Source organism: Ammospiza caudacuta, chromosome 5, assembly GCF_027887145.1.
Source record: "Ammospiza caudacuta isolate bAmmCau1 chromosome 5, bAmmCau1.pri, whole genome shotgun sequence".
In the NCBI taxonomy this organism is placed as follows: Eukaryota; Metazoa; Chordata; class Aves; order Passeriformes; family Passerellidae; genus Ammospiza; species Ammospiza caudacuta.
Window position 1 is genome coordinate 77849953 of NC_080597.1, and position 20451 is coordinate 77870403.

The 20451-nt window shown below is 62.6% G+C and overlaps 1 protein-coding gene across 1 annotated transcript in view; it reads left to right on the plus strand.

Moving 5' to 3' along the window:
• Positions 1-5685: 5685 nt before the first annotated feature.
• The window catches only part of SBF1 (SET binding factor 1), a gene marked incomplete at its 5' end in the record, with an annotated part of 35363 nt that continues 20597 nt past the window's right edge, over positions 5686-20451 (plus strand). The window contains 10 exons of the mRNA XM_058806009.1: positions 5686-5778; positions 9681-9818; positions 10475-10612; positions 12106-12216; positions 15702-15807; positions 16503-16635; positions 18076-18184; positions 18619-18732; positions 19713-19790; positions 20311-20424. Of these exons, the coding sequence (XP_058661992.1) occupies positions 5686-5778; positions 9681-9818; positions 10475-10612; positions 12106-12216; positions 15702-15807; positions 16503-16635; positions 18076-18184; positions 18619-18732; positions 19713-19790; positions 20311-20424 (1134 nt within the window). The remainder of the gene's footprint in view (positions 5779-9680; positions 9819-10474; positions 10613-12105; positions 12217-15701; positions 15808-16502; positions 16636-18075; positions 18185-18618; positions 18733-19712; positions 19791-20310; positions 20425-20451) is intronic.

Genomic DNA, 20451 nt, shown 5'->3' on the forward strand with positions numbered 1-20451 from the left:
ATGAGGAATTCCTGCCTGGGCTGGCATTGCCAGAGCAGCTGGGGCTGCCCCTGATCCCTGGCAGTGCCCAAGGCCAGGCTGGGCACTGGGGCTGGAGCAGCCTGGCACAGTGGGAGGTGTCCCTGCCATGGCAGGGGTGGCACTGGAGGGGCTCTGGGGTCCCTTCCCACCCAGCCATTCCAGGATTGTGGTGCAGGTGTGGGAAAGGGGATGCAGCTCCTGGACATGACTGGAGGGGTGACAGGAGGTGGTCACTGGGGTTTGGGGCTGGGATGAGATGGGATGGCATGGCATAGGATGGCATGGGATGGGATGTCACCATGCCAGGCCATCACCCCTGGTGTGGCACTCAGCCTGTGCCTGTCTGGCAGCTCCTGGCAGCTGCAGAATCACCATTTTCCCCCAGGCTTTTCCTGCCTCTGGAGCTTCCTGCCCAGTGCCGCTGCCACGCGGGGCAGGTGCTGCAGCCGGGCCTGGCCCGGGCCCAGCCCTGGGGCTGTGCCAATCCCGGATCCTGGGGAATTCCAGGGAAGCTGCTGCAGCCCCAGTGCCAGCTTTGATCCCGCCTGGTGTGTCCCAGCTGAGAACGGGGCAGGTTTGGTCCTTGGGCCCACCTGGGCTGGCAACAGCTGCTGGTGACAAATCCCACTGGCTCCATCAGCGTGGGAATGTCCTGCACAGGGCTTCCCTGGGGACAGGGCTGTTCTCTTCTGGCACCGTGGATTCATGGAGTCAGGTTGGGAAAGCCCTTTCTGTCCACTGAATCTGAGCATTCCCAGCACTGCCAGGGCCACCACTGACCCTGTCCCGAGGTGCCACATCTGCATGGCTTTGAAATCCCAGCAGGGATGGGGACTCCAAAGCTCCCTGGGCAGCTGTGCCAGGGCCGCACAGCCCTTTCCATGGGGAATTTCCCCAAAACCCCCCCTGGCCCAGCCTGAGGCCGCTCCCTCTGCTCCTGTCCCTGTTCCCCCCGGCTGTGCCCTCCTGGCAGGGACTTGTGCAGAGCCACAAGGGCCCCTGAGCCTCCTTTGCTCCAGGCTCAGCCCCTGCCCAGCTCCCTCAGCCCTGCTGGGGCTCCAGGCCATTCCCAGCCCCATTCCCTGGACACTGCAGCCCCTCCAGGGCTCTCCTGAGCTGCCCCCAGGATCCCAGGGGGTCCCTGGGCAGGGCCAGCACAGGGGACAGTCCCTGCCCTGGGGCCGTGCCCATCGCCCTCCTGCCCCCCTGGGCTCCTGTTCCAGGCTGGCAGTGCCCTCCTTGCTCTGGCTGTGTGCCAGGCCCTGGCAGGAGCCACCACTCGGTGCACAGGTAGGACAGAGTGACTGGAGGATCAGGGAGTCCCAGAGTTGGTTGGGTGGGAAGGGACCTCACAGCCCTGCAGTGCCACCCAGCCATGGCAGGGTCACCTTCCCCTGTGCCAGGCTGCTCCAGCCCCATGTCCAGCCTGGCCTGGGTGTTTCCAGGGATGGGGCAGGGGCTGCTGGCGGTGCTCCCCACTGTGTTGCTTGGTGCTGGTTGATGCAATCACTCCCAGGGCTTGCAGGACATTTCCCAATCCCTGTTTGGTGCTGCCCCAGGGATTCATGGCTCCTGCCTCATTTCCACAGCCCCATCAGGGCCCTGCTCTGGGCTGGGCTGGGGTCAGGGCTCAGCTCTGAGTGCCCTCAGCAGCAGCTCCAGGTCCTGGCAGGTTGTTGTGCCTTGTGCCTGCTCTGTCTCTGCCTTTGCAGGAGCCACCTCCAGGCAGGGCTTTGGAGCACCAAGGATTTTCTGGTGCTGTAAAGCTGCTGAATTTATAAATAATTCCTGCAGTGAGAGGCTCTCGGAAGCCTCAGCTGATGCTTCCAGGCAGGCATGAGGCTGCCCCTGAACCTGGCTGAGGTGGAGAATCATTAATGGTGTGAAATGAATGTTTCTGGAATAATTTAAGGTATCTGAAGGTACTGGATGTTTCTAAAATGATTCCACACTCTCCTGGCTGGAGCCTGTGGGGAAGGAGGGCTGGAACAGCTCTGGCTCCTGTGGGGAGGACTTGGAATTGTGGAACAGTTTGGAATGGAAGGGACCTTTAGTCTCCTCCAGTTCCATGTGCAGGGACACCTCCCACTGTGCCAGGCTGCTCCAGCCCATGTCCAGCCTGGCCTTGGGCACTGCAGGGGTGCAGGGGCAGCCCCAGCTGCTCTGGTGACCTGTACCTGCTCCAGCTCTGAGCTGTGTTGTCTGAACTTTGTGCTCCCCTGGATGATTTCATCCCGAATTTCTGAGGTTCAGGGGTGTGGGAGTCGTGTCCCAGCCTGCAGAGGAGCCGTTCCTGGGGACTGGCCAGACCAGTGGTCCTGTGCTAGTGGTGAAACACCTCTAGTCACCTGTCAGGTGTGAGGGGTGGGACAGGGCTTGTTCCAGACAAGCTCCTTTGCCTCAGATCCCTGTGAAAATTCCCTTCTCCTCTCTCCCTGTTGCATCCAGCTCCTCAGGAAAGGAGACTCAGGGTGCCCCCAGCACTCTCACAGCTCCTGAAAGGTGCCTGTGCCCAGCTGCCCCTGGGCTCTGTCTGCAGCAGCACTGGCACACCCAGGGCACACAGCCTGAGCTGGGCCGAGGGAAATCCAGCTTGGAGAGCAGCAAAAAGCTTTTCCAGCAAGGGGGAGAAAGTTCTGCAATGGCTGCCCGGGGAGGGGGTGCAGTCACCACCCCTGGGTGTGTTTAACCAGCCTGGAGGTGGCACCGGGTGCCAGGGGCTGGGCTGGGCTCCAGGGCCTTGGAGGGCTCTCCCAAATCAGGAATTCTGGGAATTCTGTGTGACTGTATGTGATTGTGTGATTGTGTGAATTCTGTGGATCTCTGGATTGTGTGAAAGGGCTGCAGAAGCTGCTGCAGGGTGGTTCCCAGCCCTGACCCCATGGCTGCCCCCGTGGGGCTGGCATGGGCTGGGGCTGCCGTGCTCCACCCGTGAATCCCCCGGGATTTTCCAGGGACGGTGGGCACCTCCTGCAGGCTCTGGGAGCCCCCCAGCCCCGGAGGCAGAGCCTGGCCGGTGTGTGCGCAGGGCTGATGCACAGCCCCTCCTGTCCCACATTCAGGGGACACAGGGGACACTCGTGTGTCCGTGAGCCGTGTCCGGAGCCGTTCCCGGCAGTGTCCGCCCGTGTCCCGCCGTGCCAGCGCTCCCAGCCGGGGTCATCCGGTGCCGTGCCTCAGCCCCGTGTTTACCTCTGGGCTTATTTAGAATTTCCTGTGTCACAACAACATCCCGTGACCTTCCAGTGCAGGCCAGGGAGGGGCTGGGCTCCCCCAGGTGTCCCCAGGAGCTGCAGGAAGGACGGAGCAGAGCAGCAGCTGCCTGCGGGCCGGGGTTCACTGGCACTGTGCTTTGCCAGGATCTCCAGCGTTCCCAGGGATCTCAGCAGGATGGATGGGGCAGGAAGGGACGCGCCGATCCCGCAGCCCGATACGGAGCTGAATGCTGGGAAGTGGCAAAGCCGGGATCAGGCTGCCCCGGGAGCAGCTGAGGGAAGTGCTGGGTTCCTGAGTCAGCCTGTTGGTGACAGTCCCCAAAATCAGGATGTACCTGCTTGCAGCTGGCTGAAGGGTGGCAGCTCCTGGCTCTGGGAAAACCCTGGGAATTGAGGTTCCCATTGTTCTCAGCAGCCCTTGGAATGATTTCTGTTTGTGTTGAGGATGATGAGCCTGAGCTCCCCCAGCCCTGGGCTGAGCCCCGGTGTGGGCAGCAGGGCAGGGGGATCCTGTCCCTGTGCCCCCTCAGGTGCTGCCCCAGCCCTGGGACACAGCAGCAGCACCTGGAGCTGTGGCAGAGAGCCCAGAGAGGCCCCGGAGCTGCTGCAGGGCTGGAGCCCCTCAGCTCCCAGGGAGCCAGGCTGGGACAGCTGGGAGTGCTCACCTGGAGAGGAGAAGGCTCCAGGGAGAGCTGAGAGCCCCTGGCAGGGCCTGCAGCGGCTCCAGCAGAGCTGCAGAGGGACTGGGGACAAGGCCTGCAGGGACAGCACACAGGGAATGGCTCCCACTGCCAGAGGGCAGCCATGGGTGGCATCTTGGCAATGAGGAATTCCTGGCCCTGGAATAGAAGTACCAGAGGAAAATCTGTGGCTGCCCCTGCATCCCTGGCAGTGCCCAAGGCCAGGCTGGACACTGGGGCTGGAGCAGCCTGGGACAGTGGGAGGTGTCCCTGCCATGGCAGGGTGGCACTGGAGGGGCTTTGGGGTCCCTTCCCAAACCATTCCATCATTTTGTGGTCTTGTATCCATTCCCCTTTAACTGAGGATATTGCAGCAAAGCCGTGGCAGGGCTGGGTGTGGAGGGCACAGCTTGGAGCTGTAATCCTGGCGTGTGGATCTCAAGGGATTTTCCTGTCTGGTGCTTGAGCCGAGCCCTCGGCACTGGGAGTGGGCAGCCTTTGGCCAGGGCTGGGAGCACTCGGGGCCAGGGCTGCCTCCAGGGGGATGTGGGGATGGAGCAGGGACGTGGTGACACAGCAGGGACGTGGTGACAGAACAGGGGACAAGCAGGGCTGTGGTGACAGAGCAGGGATGAGCAGGGACATGGTGGCAGAGCAGGTTTGTGGTGACAGAGCGGGGCTGTGGTGGCAGAGCAGGGCTGTGGTGTCGCAGCACGTGGCCAGGCAGGATCTGGTTGACCCCATCCCTGTGGATATTTGGTGCCCAGTTTGGCTCCAGCCTTTCCATTTTGGGCCCAGGGCTATAAATGGCCCCTTTCCCTTTCCCTTTCTCTCTCCCTGCTAAATCCAGCTGTGGCTGCTGTGTGGTGAGCAGGACCCTGGGGACTTGTCTGGGCTCCCAAAATAGCCCTTCCCTGGGGCTCCTCCTGCTTTCCCAGCCCCATTCCATGGCCAGGACCCGGCTCCTGGGATGGGAGAGGCCCTGGGTGGTCCCTGGAAATGGATAATCCCTCCCTCTGGAAGGGGCTGGAAGGAGCCCCCTCTCCCCACCACAGGCTGCCTGCCTTCGTGGCTGGGCCAGAATCCTTGGGATTTGTGATTCCCAGCTGGATCCAGGAGCAGCCTGAGCAGTGTGGGAGCCCCTCCCAGCCTGGCAGGGTCTGTGACAGGAGACTTGATGGCACTGTCACCTCGGGCTGTGACAGGAGACTTGGTGGCACTGTCACCTTGGGCTGTCCCAGAGCCGGCTGGTCCCGCAGTGCCCACCTGTCCTGCTGGGCCTTTTCCAGGCTGTCCATGGGGAACAGCAGGATTTAGGGTCTGGAATGGTGTGGGCTGGGGGGCAGGTGAGGGTTTGGAGTGCTCCCAGTGCTCCATAAAGCCCCGGGGAAGCAGGAGCTGTCAGGAACCCAAAATAAACCCCAGGCAGAGTTGTTTGGGGAAAGGCCAGTGGGAGATGAGGAGCAGGGAGTGCAGCTCAGAGCGGGGGGTGCTGTCCGTGTGGGGATCGCAGGGAAGGGAGTTCTGCCTGGAGAGGGACCAGAGCTGCTGCTCCAGTACCGCTCCCACCTCCAGAGAAGGCTCTGGGAGCTGTTTGCTCTGGGATTCCTTGGAATCTCTGCTGCTCCTTGCTGGAGGGGGCAGCGCTGCTTGGCCTGGGCTCTCTCCTGTGCTGCCCCATGCATGGAGAGCTGGAGCACCCGGGGTTGTTCCAGCTGGACATTCCCAGTGGGTGGGGGGTACCTGCTGCCCTCTAATCCCATCTTGTCCCCACAGGCAGCGGGGATGGACAGGGCCAGATCCTGCAGCGCTTCCCGGAGAAGGACTGGGAGGACAACCCCTTCCCACAGGGCATAGAGCTGGTGAGTGGCTGGGGCCCCATGGGTGACACTGGGGGTGGCACTGGGACGCATCCCACGGGGTCTGACTGGGGGGGCTGGGAGGGAGCAGTTCCCACCTGCCCTGGCTGCATATCCAGCAGTGGAGCTCTCCAGAAATGGTGGGATGGATCCAGGACTGGCTCCTCTCCTGGCCTCCTGCTACCCCTCCTCTTCTGGGATGCTGGAATGCCCCCTGGAGGAGCCATGGATGCAGCCTTAGTGTCCACAGCCCCCCAGGAGAATGGCCAGGCCTTTCACACAATCACACACAATCACACAATCCCTGTGTTGGGAGAGCCCTCCAAGGCCCTGGAGCCCAGCCCAGCCCCTGGCACCCAGTGCCACCTCCAGGCTGGTTAAACACACCCAGGGGTGGTGACTGCACCCCCTCCCCGGGCAGCCATTGCAGAACTTTCTCCCCCTTGCTGGAAAAGCTTTTTGCTGCTCTCCAAGCTGGATTTCCCTCGGCCCAGCTCAGGCTGTGTGCCCTGGGTGTGCCAGTGCTGCTGCAGACAGAGCCCAGGGGCAGCTGGGCACAGGCACCTTTCAGGAGCTGTGAGAGTGCTGGGGGCACCCTGAGTCTCCTTTCCTGCAGGCTGAGCACCCCCAGCTCCTGTTGTCCTGCCTGGATCCCAGGGCCAGGGCCTGGCTGTCCCCAGCCCTCTGGACATGGTCACCGGCTCTCGGGGTGCTTTGGGATCAGCTCAGAGCTGGGACATTCCCGGCATGTGGAGCTGTGGGGATCCTCCAGCTCATCCAGGAGGGTGGGATTGTTTCCCTCATGGCTGAACTGGAGTGGGAGCTCTTCCCAATCCCTGCCCTGTGCCCTGGAGCTCCAGGGACCCTGAGGGAGGAGCTGGAGCTCCATTCCAGTGAAAAGATGGGCTGGGACAGACTGAGCCCTGCAGGCTGAGCCCTCTGGAAGCTGCTCCATTCCCCGTGGGGTTCATGGAATCATGGATTCATTTGGGTTGGAAAATCCCTCTGAGCCCATTGAGTGCAATCCGTGGTGCCAAGGCCACCACTGCCCATGTCCCCGAGTGCCACATCCACATGGCTTTGAAACCCCTGCAGGGATGGGGACTCCAGCACTGCCCTGGCAGCTGTGCCAGGGATGGACATCCTTTTAGGTGGGATCTTGGGAAGGAATTCCTGCCTGGAAGAGCAGGCAGGCCCTGGCACAGGGTGCCCAGAGCAGCTGGGGCTGCCCCTGCATCCCTGGCAGTGCCCAAGGCCAGGCTGGACACTGGGGCTGGAGCAGCCTGGGACAGTGGGAGGTGTCCCTGCCCGTCATCACTGGGGTTACTGGCTCCTCATCCCATTGTTACTGGGATCAGCAGTGACCAGCTCCTCTTTATCACATGTTCCCTGAAATTCCAGCACAATTTGGGACCTTTCTGTGCTGTTTAATCTGAGGCAAAACCACGCATTTATTTTTATATTTATTTTTATTTTTCTGCTCCGAGTTTCCTGGTGTCTGCAGGGACTTGGGAACTGTCCCAAGCAGGAGCAAAGCTGCTTTTTTTCCCAAGGGTCAAACTGTCCAGCCAAAAAATCCTTGGAATTTAAACAATTGGAGCCCTGTGCTGTTGGGAGGCAGGGGTGGCTCCAGGGCTTCCCACAAACTCTCTGAGTGTCCAGGGGGAGCAGCACGTGGGGCTGCTCCGAAGGCAGCTCGGGAAACCCACGGGAGCCTGTCCTGGGGGTCGGTGGGACGTGTCCCTGCGGTCAGGGCTGATCTCCCTGACAGCTTTTTGGGGACAGAAACATTCCCAGGGTGTGCAGGGAGCTGGGGTTTGGAGCTCCTGGCTGTGCGCGGTGTCCAGCAGCAATTCCCAGCAGAAATAACTCATTTTAATGGATTGAGTTCTCTGGGGACAGGCACAGGGTGTGGATAAACCACCCTGGGAGCCTCTCCCTGCCTGCCCAGAGCTGCTCCTGCAGAGCCCCAGGAGCTGCCTGGTGGGGGCATTCCATGGGCAGGGCATTCCCAGGGTCTCTGCTGGAGCAGGGGCATCCAGGTGGGAATGGAGATTGCTGTAAATCCAGGGGCTCCCTGTGCTCCAGTGGCTCTCAGGGCCGTTCCCACTCTCCTTTTTGGATCCTTCCTCGGCACTGGGCTTTAGGACCTTCCATGCCATGATCCCACAGGTCTGCTGGACTTTGTGTGGGATTTTCCACGTCCTGAGGCAGCTCTGGGATGGTTTTGGCACCTGCTGGGTGTGTCCAGGCCTGCAGACCTGCTCCGCCTCTGCCAGCATTCCAGGGCATCCAGCAGCTTCCAGCAGAGCTGCAGAGGGGCTGGGGACAAGGCCTGCAGGGACAGCACACAGGGAATGGCTCCCACTGCCAGAGGGCAGCCATGGGTGGCATCTTGGCAGTGAGGAATTCCTGCCTGGGCTGGCATTGCCACAGCAGCTGGGGCTGCCCCTGATCCCTGCAATGCCCAAGGCCAGGCTGGACACTGGGGCTGGAGCAGCCTGGCACAGTGGGAGGTGTCCCTGCCATGGCAGGGGTGGCACTGGAGGGGTTCTGGGGTCCCTTCCCACCCAGCCATGCCAGGATTCCCTGATTCCATCATCCTGATCCAGCAGCTCCGTGTGCTCTGGGCTCCTCATTCCCACAGTGCCAGGAGATCTCTGTGTGGGGCTGGGAGCAGGGAGGGGCAATTCCCACCTTGGGACAGTGACACCGGGACAGTGACACCGTGTGCTCATCCTGGTGTTCTGCTGAGCCAGGCCTTCCCCGTGCTCCCATGGGAGCTGGCAGGGGGCTCTCAGATGGAGAGACATCGGGATGGAGGAGCCCCAGGATGGAGGGACTCTGTGATGGAGGAGCCCCGGGTGTTCCTTTCCAGGGACACAGGATGTGGGAAGCAGCTCCTGGGGTGCTTTCTCCTCCTGTCCCTCCTGCTGCCACCCCAAGGATCCGCACAAAGCCCAGCTCCTGTCCCGTGGGCTCTTGCCAGGGAGCACAGGAGGATCTGTGGGCACTGTGAGCACGGGGAGTGGTGAGCAGCTGGGAGACTCAGGTGGGATCCACCTTGGGTTCCTGAGGGAGCTGGGGCAGGACTCCTGAGCTCGCCAGGCCCTGGTGCCATGGTTCTCCTCCCAGGATTTGCAGAATTCCCGTGTCCTCAGTGTGCCTCCAGCCCTGGGAGGAGTCAGGCTGGAAGGAGCCGGGCTGTCCCGCACCCAGGGAATTTTCCATGGCTCCTCAGCAGCCAATTGCAGCCCTGAGGAAATCGAGAAAATCCCCTGAGGCTCGGGAAGCCGGGGGAGTCTGGAATTACCCCGGCCCTGGGAGGGGCTTTGGGAAGTGCCAGGGGCTGGTGCAGTGAGATGGCACAGCCAGGCCCGTGTGTGTGCCAGGGGAGTGGTGCCACCTCCTGGAGCCACTCCAGAGCCCGTGTCCCACGTGTCCCCTGTCCTCCTGGGCTCTGTGTGGTGCTGGCATGGGGTGTCTGGCCCACGGTGGGATGGGGGCAGTGCAGAGTTTGGAGTTTCTGTGCCATGGGGTCAGCACAGAATTTGGGGCCTGTCTGCCATGGGGGACCTTCCCCAGGAGCTGGGGGCTCCTGCCTGGCTGGGCTGTCCCATCACGACCCCTCCCAGTGTGGGTCTCTCCAGGCAGCTCCTGCTGTCCCTGCAGACAGGAGGGGATGTTGCTGGCCCTGCTTCCCTGCAAGGGGGATTTGGGAATTCCAGGAGCCGCCCAGTTCCAGGAGGAGCCTGGGGGCTCTGCCTGGTGCTCTCCCAGCTCCTGGCCCGTGGAGCCGCCCTTCTCTGCAGGCTCCATGGGCGATGTGGGCTGGGGCTCGGGGCTGGGATCCCACGATGATGGTGAGGGTGGCAGCCCCTGAGCCCAGCCTGTCCCTCCTGCAGTTCTGCCAGCCCAGCGGGTGGCAGCTCTTCCCCGAGAGGAACCCCCCCACCTTCTTCGTGGCCGTGCTCACCGACATCAACTCGGAGCGGCACTACTGCGCCTGCTTCACCTTCTGGGAGGCCGTGGAGAGCCCGCAGGTACGGGGACACGGGGACACACGGGGACACACACGGGGACATGGGGACACACAGGGACACACACGGGGACACACAGGGACACGGGGACGTGGACACACACACGGGGACACACACGGGGACATGGGGACATAGGGACGTGGGGCCACACATAGGGACACATGGGAACATGAGGACATGGGGACACACACGGGGACGTGGGGGCAGGGGCTGGTGGTGCTGATGGGGAAGCACCTGTCAAGCACTGGCCAGGGGTTCCCGCCTTCCCTGTGCCGCAGGAATCCATGGGTGGGTGGGAAGGGTGGCCAGCGATGCTGGTGGACAAGAACCCAGTTGCTTTTGGCTCTGGCTCTGGGGATTCCTGCCTTCCTTGTGCCAGAGGAATCCATGGGTGGATGGATGGGAAGAATGGTCAGCTGTGCTGGTGGAAAAGCACCCAGCTGCCCTTGGCTGTAGGCAGGATTCCTGCCTTCCCTGTGCCACAGGAATCCATGGATGGATGGATGGGAAAGGTGGCCAACAATGCTGGTAGAAAAGCACCCAGTTGCTTTTGGCTCTGGTCAGGGTTCCTGCCTTCCCTGTGCCACTGGAATGCAGGAGCTTGGGACAGGGAAGAGCATCCCTTAACCCCCAGCCCGGGCTGGTTTGTGTCTCCCCAGCCCCAGAGCCATGCCAGGAACGGTGAGGGCGAGGAGGAGGAGGAGGAGGAGGCCTCAGCCCTGGTGCAGCCTGCCCAGCTGTTCGCTCCCAAGAGCCTGGTGCTGGTGTCGCGGCTGGACCACGCCGAGGTGTTCCGGGTGAGTCAGGAGCAGGGCAGCTGTGCTGGGAAGGGCTTCCTGCCTGTGGGAGTGGGAACAGGCTGGCACAGCCCCTGGCAGCCTGGCTCCATCCTGCCTTGGCACCCCGGAGCTGTGGGGCTGCAGCTGCTGCCGCTGATCCCGGATGGCTGCGGGACACGGAGCAGCTGCAGGCCCCACTCCTGGGAAGCCCTGAGGAACAGCCTGTTCCTGGGAGCACTGGCTGTGCCAGCTCTGCTGCCTCCAGAGGTGCTGCATTGTGTGCCTGGGGAGCCTTGGGAGGGCTGGGTACAGAGTGTATCCATGGGGATGGGCTGGGAGTGACCAGCCTGGAGAGAAGGATCCAGTGAGAGCTCAGAGCCCCTGCCGGGCCTGAAGGGGCTCCAGGGACTGGGGACAAGGGATGGAGGGACACAGGGAATGGCTCCCACTGCCAGAGGGCAGCCATGGGTGGCATCTTGGCAATGAGGAATTCCTGCCTGGGCTGGCATTGCCACAGCAGCTGGGGCTGCCCCTGCATCCCTGGCAGTGCCCAAGGCCAGGCTGGACACTGGGGCTGGAGCACCTGGGACAGTGGGAGGTGTCCCTGCCTTGTGTGGAGTGGGAATTCTCTGAAATGCAGGATCTGTTTTCCTAAGCCTGGGACAGCAGAGTGGGGTCCTGCCAGGCACAAGCTGGGGCACCTCCAGGAGACAGGGTCCCCTCACTTGTCCCCAAGGACAGAGATGTCCTGCCAGCTGCTCCCCTGGGACAGAAACAGTTCCCAGCTCCTCATTCCAGTGCCCAGGAATCTCAGCTTCATCTTCTCTCATTCCAGCAGGCAGAGGTTTATCCTGCTCTTCCCTCTTTATTCCATTGTGACAGAGTCTGCCTGGCCTTGCTCTCCAAAGTCCAGTGTTTGTGTTTTCCCTTTTCCTCAGTGGTTGGAAACCAGCACCCTGAGGGTGCCTGGAACACAAATTCCTCAAATCCCTCGTTCCCAGCTTGTTCTGGGGGCTGCCCTGTGCTGGTGCCCCCAGAGCTGGGGCTGCTGTTGCTTCCCAGTTGGAATAGGATGTTTTGGTGGGAAGGGACCCACAGTGACCACCATGGGCTGACCAGAGTCCAGGTGTGCTGTCAAGGGCATTGCCCAAATTTTGGGCATCTCACCCAACCCTCGCTGGGGAAGGATCCTCTGCCATGCCTTCCCTGGGGTTTGTGTGGGACTGGGGTACTGGAAGGCTGGGGCAGCCCAGCTGCCCTGGTCACCTCTCTGCTGGAGCTTTGGAAAGCCCCTTGGTGCTGCTCCCATGGAGCTCTGGCCTTGGGGACGCATCTCCTGCTCTGGTGGGATCAGTGGAGGGATGGGGACGTTCTCCTGGCTGGAATATCCATCCCTGTGGATGAGGAAGATGTGGAGCTGGCATTGCCAGGGTGTGTTTGTGGCCAGGGACAAGCCCTGGGGTGTCCCCAGCTGCCTGCACTGCTCATCCCTGCTCTGCTCCCCTCTCCAGAACAGCCTGGGGCTGATCTACACCATCTACGTGGACGGGCTGAGCGTGTCCCTGGAGAACGTCATCGGGAACCTGCTGACCTGCACCATCCCCATCACGGGGGGAGCACAGGTGGGCCCTGGGCTCCTGCTGCCCTCCCTGTCCTCGCTCTGTCCCCTCAGAGCCCAGCCCTGCTCCCCATGCCCGAGTGGGCCCCGTGGGCAGGGCCTGGCTCCGTGCCCTGCTGCCTTCCCGAGTGCTTCCGAGCACAAATCCCACTCAGATCCTCAATTAGCCAAGGAGCTCCTGCTGCAGCTTCTGTCCTGGCGGCTGCTGCCTGGGAGGGAGCACCAGGGGCTTGGCGTAGGTGCTGCTCAATCCATGCAAACATTCCCTGCTCCGTGGGCTCTCTTGGGGTCTGGCTCTGTGCTGAACCCTGCTCCAGAGCCAAGTGGTCACGGGCCATCTGTGAGAGCAGGGCTGGGACAGCTGTGGGGACATGGCCAGCAGGGCAGGGCAGAGCCTGGAGCTCTCCTCGGGGCACTGGCCTGGTGCTGTACCTGTGTCTGTGCCAGGTCCTGTGCTGGGACCTGTGTCTGTGTCCATGCCAGGTCCTGTGTCTGTGCCAGGTGCTGTGCCCATGGCCATGCCAAGCTCTGTGCCAGGTCCTGTGCCCATGGCCGTGCCAAGCTCTGTACCAGGTCCTGTGTGTGCCCCGGGTCCTGTGCCGGTGCTGGGGGCCTGAGGAGCAGCAGCTTCTCCTGCAGCTGAGGCCACCAAGCCCCCTGCTGTCCCCTCAGAGCCCTGTGTCCCTCCAGCCTGCCCTGCTCCGGGCCAACTGGGCTCAGCACATGGAGCTGGGGGGCTCACTGGGGGTGGCAGAGAGGGAGAGCCCAGCTGGACCCCTGGCAGAGGCTGGGGACAGCAGTTTGTGCCCTGGAGCTCTCGTGCCCTGCTGGCCCCTGGGATGTCCCTGTGGGTGTGTGCTTGTGTCCCCACGGGCCTTCCCTTGGCTGAGCTCCCCTTGCCCCAGCACAGAGGGCCAGGAGTGATCCCACAGCCTGGCTGATCCAGTGCAGGAGCCTTGGCCAGGCTGGGACAGCACTGCAGGGCGCTGGGACAGCAGCATGGGGCACTGGGACAGCACTGTGGGACATTGAGACAGCACTGCAGGGCTTTGGGACAACAGCACAGGACACTGGGACAGCACCATGGGGCACTGGGACAGCAACACAGGCCCTGGTGCCTCCACAGGGGTGTCCTTCCTGCAGTGCCCTGACCCTGAGGGGGCTCTCCCTGATCCCAAATCACAGCAGGATTTGAGGCAGGTCCTGCTCTGGCACCCAGAGCCACGTAGGTCCTGGGAGAAGCCAGCAGTGCTGCTGGGATTTGTGGAGGGGTGTGGAGCCAGGCCTGTCCCAGTGCTGGGGCAGAGCGAGGTGCTGCCCATGCCCCAGGTGCTGCCCGTGCCCCAGGTGCTGCCCGTGCCCGGGCTGTGCCAGGGTTTGCAGTCCCTTCCCATGGGATCTGCCTGGATCCGGCTCCTCCCGGCGGGACCAGGAGCGGCTGCCACAGCAGGACGGCTTCTCCTGCCACCATGGCTCGCTGAGCTTGGCACAGATCCATGCCCCCAGCTGGGGCAGGATGGCTCTGTGCCCTGGGAACGGGGACTGTGTGACAGGGGGAACAGTTTGGTGGTGGCACTTCCCTTCCTGTGGTTTTCCTGCGGTTTTCCTGCTCTCCTGCCGTGTCCAGTGCTCCTTCCCTGTGCCATAGGCATTGCTTTCACTCTGTGTCTGTGTATCTGGGCTCCTTTCCCTTCCCATTGTCCCTGCTGGTGTCCCTGTCTGTGGGCTCCTGTCCCGTTGTCCCTGCTGGTGTCCCTGTCTGTGGGCTTCTCTCCTCTTGCATTGTCCCTGCTGGTGTCCCTGTCCCTGTCTGTGGGCTCCTGTCCCCTTGTCCCTGCTGGTGTCCCTGTCTGTGGGCTCCTGTCCCGTTGTCCCTGCTGGTGTCCCTGTCTGTGGGCTCCTGTCCCCTTGTCCCTGCTGGTGTCCCTGTCTGTGGGCTTCTCTCCTCTTGCATTGTCCCTGCTGGTGTCCCTGTCCCTGTCTGTGGGCTCCTGTCCCCTTGTCCCTGCTGGTGTCCTTGTTTGTGTCTGTGGACTTCTCTCCTGTCGCATTGTCCCTGCTGGTGTCCCTGTCTGTGGGCTTCTGTCCCGTTGTCCCTGCTGGTGTCCCTGTCCCTGACCGTGAGTTTCTCTCCTGTCCCGTTGTCCCTGCTGGTGTCTGTGTCCCCACTGTGCCTGTCTGTGTGTCCTAACTGACTGTGCTCTCTGTCTGTCCCACCTCAGCCTGACGTGGAGGACGAAGCCGTGGTACGAACTCCTTTTCTTTCCCATCTTCTTTTCCCCACCTTTTCTCTCCCGGCTCTGGGTCTGTCCCCTCATTAGCAGCCTCTCTGTTAATTGCTGTGACCCAGCCCCAGGTCCCGGTGGTACCCTCGGGTATGTGTCCCTGTGTGTCACAGCCAGGGTGTCCCTGGGCTCTGGGAAGGAGCTGAATTCCAGGCTCAGCTCTCTGGGTGCCCTGCTGGGGTTGTGACAGCCCAGCTCAGGGCTCTGGCTCTGCTCAGCCCTGGATTTTGGGGCTGTTCTGCCAGGAGGTGGCTGCAGAGGAAATGCTGCTCCTGCAGGAGTGTTTTCCCTGGAAAGGAGTGAAAAGAGGAGGAGAGGGGCCTGGAGACAGCCTGGGGATGTTTGAGTGTCCCTGTGTCCCTGGGAACGAGCTCGGGGCTGGGAGTATTCAGTGGTACCAGGGAAGAAGCACCAATCCTGTGCCCAGGATGTCCATCCCTTCCCCCAGGATATTCTCAGGATATTCCCAGGATATTCCTCAGGATATTCTCAGGATATTCCTTCGCTGGAGAGGCTGTGGAGCTGGGGCTGCTCCTGGGCACAGCCAGGCTGGGACAGGGGAGCTGCTTCCTTGGCTCCAAGGGCCTGGGAGAGGCTTCAATTCCCCTTGAGTCCTGGGGAGTCTTTGAATCCTGGGGAGTCTTTGCATCCTGAGGGAGCCCTCTTATCCTGGAGGGCTTTTGAATCCTGGGGGGCCCTCTGATCCTGGAGAGCTTTTGAATCCTGGGGAGCCCTTGTGTCCTGGAGATCTCTCAGATCCTGGGGAGCCCTCTCAGATCCTGGGGAGCCCTGGGGAGCCCTCGTGGCCTGGAGACTCCCTGAGTTCTGGAGAGCCCTCATGTCCTGGAGAACCCTCTAGTTCTGGGGAGCCCTCGTGTCCTGGAGAGCCATTCTGTCCCACCTGCAGGTGGATCTCAGGGCTGTTGGGACATTGTTGGCACTGCCTGGGGATGTTGCAGGAGCTGCCCTCCTTCCCTCAGCCCAGGGACCCAGTCAGGCACCCAGTGGGTGCTGTGGCAGCATCTTTTCTCTTTCCCTTTTCTTTTTCCTCTTTCCCTTTCACTTTCCCTTTCCCTCTTCCCACAGCAGATCGGGGTTGTGCTGGGACAGGGTGGCCCTGTGCCCGGGGGGGGTCTGGCTGCCCCTGCCCTGGCCCTGTCCCTCTCTGGGTGGCCCTGGTGACCAGGTGTGTGTTGCCTTGCAGAGGACGATCTCTCTGGGAGCAGGGGACAGGCAGGTGATCCAGACCCCCATCAATGACTCGCTGCCTGTCAGCAGCTGCAGCGTGGCCCTGCTCTTCCGCCAGCTTGGTGAGACGTGTCCCCACCCTGTCCCCGTGGCACCTGGGGTCCCTGCAAGTCACCTCCCTGCGTGTCACCTCCCATGGGTCACATCCCTGTGGTCACCTCCCTGTGGGTCACATCCCTGTGGGTCACCTCCCTGCAGGTCACATCCCTGTGGGTCACCTCCCATGGGTCACCTCCCTGTGGGTCACATCCCTGTGGGTCACCTCCCTGCAGGTCACATCCCTGTGGGTCACCTCCCTGTGGTCACCTCCCTGCGGGTCACATCCCTGTGGGTCACCTCCCATGGGTCACCTCCCTGTGGTCACCTCCCTGCGGGTCACCTCCTGCATGTGGCTCTGAGCTCTGTCCCAGCTGAGCCTCTTGGCCCTGCTGTGCCGTCCCTTTTCCAGGAGGGTGGGACTGGGGCTGGGGTCTGGAGGAGCAGCCCAGGGCTGCCACTGGCCTTGTGTCCCCAAGGAAAGGCCATCCTGTGCCCCCAGGGAAGGCCACCAGCCCCCAGGAGGGACGGAGCTGTCCAGGAAGGGGGAGCACACCTGGCAGTGACCAGAACCACAAGTGGCTCTCTGGGGGATGCTGAGCTCCTCCCCTGGCAGGATGCAGGGATGGGGAGTGGGCTGCAGCCTGGGGGGGGATCAGGGGTCTCTGAGGGGTGTCAGAGGGACCCCCCAGTTCCTGAGCCCCTGCTGTGCCCTGCCCAGGCATCACCAACGTGCTGTTCCTGTTCTGCGCGGCGCTGACCGAGCACAAGATCCTGTTCCTCTCCAGCAGCTACCAGAGGCTGACGGACGCCTGCCGGGCCCTCCTGGCTCTCATGTTCCCCCTCAAATACAGGTGAGGGTCCCCGAGCCTCCAGCTGTGCCAGCTGTGCCCCTGTGCCACCCTTAGTGCATCCCAGGGTCTGGGGAATAACTGGGAATCTCCCAGCCCTGCTTCCCTCTTCTCCCAGGCAAAACGGGCTCTGGCACTGGAGGCAGTGCTGGGAAATGTTCTGGGCTTCCTGGTGAGCAGGGACAGGACCCAGGGAACAGCTGGAGCTGTGCCAGGGCAGGGATAGCATGGACATCAGGACAGGCTCTATTCCAGAGGGTGCTGGGCACTGCCCAGGCTCCCCAGGGAAGGGGCACAGCCCCAGAGCTCCAGGAGCATTTGGACAGCACTGCCAGGGATGCACAGGAGCTGGATCTGTGATCCCTGTGGGCCCTTCCCACTCAGGAGATTCCATGGTTCCATGAGCAGGAGTGAGGTGTTCCCAGCAGTGGCTGTGCTGGTGGTGGCCAAGCCCCCGTGGTGACTCCTGTGGGATGGCTGGAACCCCGCTCACCCTGGGAGCTGGGAATGTCCCACAGGGAGTGGGAACACAGCCCTGGCAGCCCTGGGGCTCCTGGCAGCTCTGCCAGGGCTGGGCTGGGACAGAGGTTCCTGGCCAGCTCCTGTCTCCCCAGGCTGCAGAGAGGTTGTTGGTGTCCCAGAGGAACCTTATTTTTCACAGAATTATGGAATCCCTGAGCTTGGAAGAACCCTCCAGGGTTACTGAGTCCAAGATGTTCCAAATCCCCTCCTTGTCCCCAGCCCAGAGCCCTGAGTGCCACCTCCAGGAGTTCCTGGGACACCTCCAGGGATGGGCACTCCAAAGCTCCCTGGGCAGCCCCAGCCAAGGCCTGACCACCCTTTCCATGGGGAATTTTTCCTGAAATTCTTCTTTTGGAGTTAGTGGCTCTGCTGGAAACCCTTTCCTTGGTCAGACTTTGATTACAACCCCAAGACCAGACAGGGATCATATCATGGAATCATGAAATCCCAGGATAATTTGTATTGGAAGGGACCCCAGAGCCCCTCCTGTGCCACCCCTGCCATGGCAGGGACACCTCCACTGTGCCAGGCTGTTCCAGCCCCAGTGTCCAGCCTGGCCTTGGGCACTGCAGGGATCAGGGGCAGCCCCAGCTGCTCTGGCAATGCCAGCCCAGGCAGGAATTCCTCATTGCCAAGATGCCACCCATGGCTGCCCTCTGGCAGTGGGAGCCATTCCCCGTGTGCTGTCCCTGCAGGCCTTGTCCCCGGTCCCTCCCAGGGCATTCACAGGGATGGGGCAGCCACAGCCTTTGGGGGCCACGTGTGCCCGAGGGGCTGGGGCTGCCAGGGCACCCTGGACACGGCTCCAGAGCCAGGATGGTGTCTGGCTGTGCCAGGACAGGGCAGGGGTGTGGGGCAGGGCTGGCCTGGCTGCAGTGGGGCGGTGTTTGAGGCTGGTTTTGAGGCTGTTTCTGGTTGCAGTTTCACCTACGTGCCCATCCTGCCCGCCCAGCTCCTGGAGGTGCTGAGCACCCCCACCCCCTTCATCATCGGCGTCCACTCCATCTTCCAGTCGGAGACCCAGGAGCTGGTGAGAGGCCACGTGCCCTGCCCTGGTGCCAGGGGCTGGGGAGGGGCAGCGTGGGTGTCACAGCTCGGGTGACAGCTCCATCTGTCCTGAGCGTGCCCAGGGCCACGGGCTGTGTGTGCCCAGCCCAGGATGCATCCAGGTGTCCCACAGGAGCCAGGGGATGGCTGGGTCACATGGGAATGGCTGGGTCACGTGGGAATGGCTGGGTCCCTCTCCTGCCCGGTGTCCCCCTGTCCCCCCAGTGAGGGATCCCAGTGTGTCCTTGGATTTGGGGACAGGATGGAACTGCTGAGTGCTCAGGGAAGGTGGGGAGGAGCTAGAGCCCATTCCCAGCCCTTTCCTGAGCCAGCTCACCTGGGTAGCTTCCCATCAGCTGTGGGATTGGGATGTGGGGTTGGGAGGTGGGGCTGTGTCCCACTGCTGTCCCCTCCCAGCTGGACGTGGTGATCGCGGACCTGGACGGCGGCACCGTGAACGTCCCGGAGTGCGTGCACATCTCGCTGCTGCCCGAGCCCCTGCTCCAGCAGACACGGGAAGCCCTGTCCATGGTGAGTGCCAGGGCATTCCTGTTCCCCACGGCATCCCTGGGGTGCCAGCACCATCCCCTGGCAGTGACACATGTGGCCAGAGAGGTGGGAATGGAGCTGAGGTTCCTCTGTGAACAGGATTCCTGCCTTGGGGTCCTCCCTGTGCCTTGGGGAGTACATGCCTTTGGGGGTCCTGCCCATGCCTTTGGGGGTCCTGCCCATGCCTTTGGGGTCCTGCCCATGCCTTTGGGATCCTGTCCATGCCTTGGGGTTCTGCCCATGCCTTTGGGATCCTGTCCATGCCTTTGGGGGTCCTGCCCATGCCTTTGGGGGTCCTGCCCATGCCTTGGGATCCTGTCCATGCCTTTGGGATCCTGTCCATGCCTTTGGGATCCTGCCCATACCTTGGGATCCTGTCCATACCTTGGGGTCCTACCCATGCCTTGGGGTCCTGTCACAGGGACCATTCCTCATCCACTGGCCTCTGGCCAGCGCCCTGGGAATGGCACACATTTGCATGGGAGCTGGGAGTGGAGCAGCAGGGGTTCCCTCCTCTGTGATTGCTGCCCTGGGGTGCTGCTGCCCCTGTCCCAGTGGCCATTCCCAGCCCAGTGCCCTCTGATGTCCTGCAGTGCTGGGGGGGTTCCTTTGGCAGAGGTTTCTGGGAATGTGGTGCTGGCTCCCAGCCCAGGGCAGGAAGCAGCTGTGGCCTGGCTGCTCCTGTGTTCCCAAGGCACTGCTGGAGCAGCTCCTGCTCCTCCTGGGGGCACTGGGGGGTGAAGGTCTCCCTGGCAGAGCAGGAGGGGCTCCCCCTTCCCTGGGATCCCAGTGCCAGCCGTGCTTCCCAAGGCAGGGTCAGGCCCAGCAGAGCATTCCTGATCCCCTGTGGTTTGTCCCCAAGCCCCTCAGACCTTTTCCACAGGGGCTGTGGGGTCTCTGGGGAAATGTCCTTGGCTTCTCCAGCCGGGATGGAGCCTGAGCTGAGTGTCCTCCCTGGGCAGGTCCTGGACCCGGAGCTGGAGGTGGCTGACCTCGCCTTCCCCCCTTCCACCATCTCTGCCTCTTCCCTCAAGATGCAGGTGAGTGGTGGGAGGGAGAGGGACCCAGGGTGAGGGACTGTTCCCCAGGGACACCTTGGGGCAGGAGGAGAGGGACCCTCAACAGGGGCTGTTCCCCTGGGTGAGGGGCTGTTCCCCAGGGACACCTTGGGGCAGGAGGAGAGGGACCTTCAGCAGGGGCTGTTCCCCAGGGCCATCCTGGCTCTCACACACCATTCCAGCCCCGTGTCCATCCGAGGCCACTGCTCCAAGCCGTGGCTGGATCCTGCACTGCCTTGTTCTCCAGATTCACAGCCAGGCTGGAGCAGACAGGGAATGTTTGGGCTTGCAGCATTCCCAGAGCTGGAGAGCTCCCTCTCCTCCCTGTGCAGCCCCGGGGGGGCAGAGCAGTAAATCCCATGCCCCTTTTCCCTGGAATCTCAGCTGCATTCCCTGCCCTCACCCCGGGGCTGATCCCATCCTGGGGGGAAATCCGTGCCCCTGGAGCTGCCCTGTCCACACCCTGAGCCCCCCCAGCCCGGGCTGTGCTTCCCTGTTGCAGGACAAGGAGATCCGGGCCGTGTTCCTGCGCCTGTTTGCTCAGCTGCTGCAGGGCTACCGCTGGTGCCTGCACATCATCCGCATCCACCCCGAGCCCGTCATCCGCTTCCACAAGGTGAGGGCCTCACCCAGGCCGGGCTGG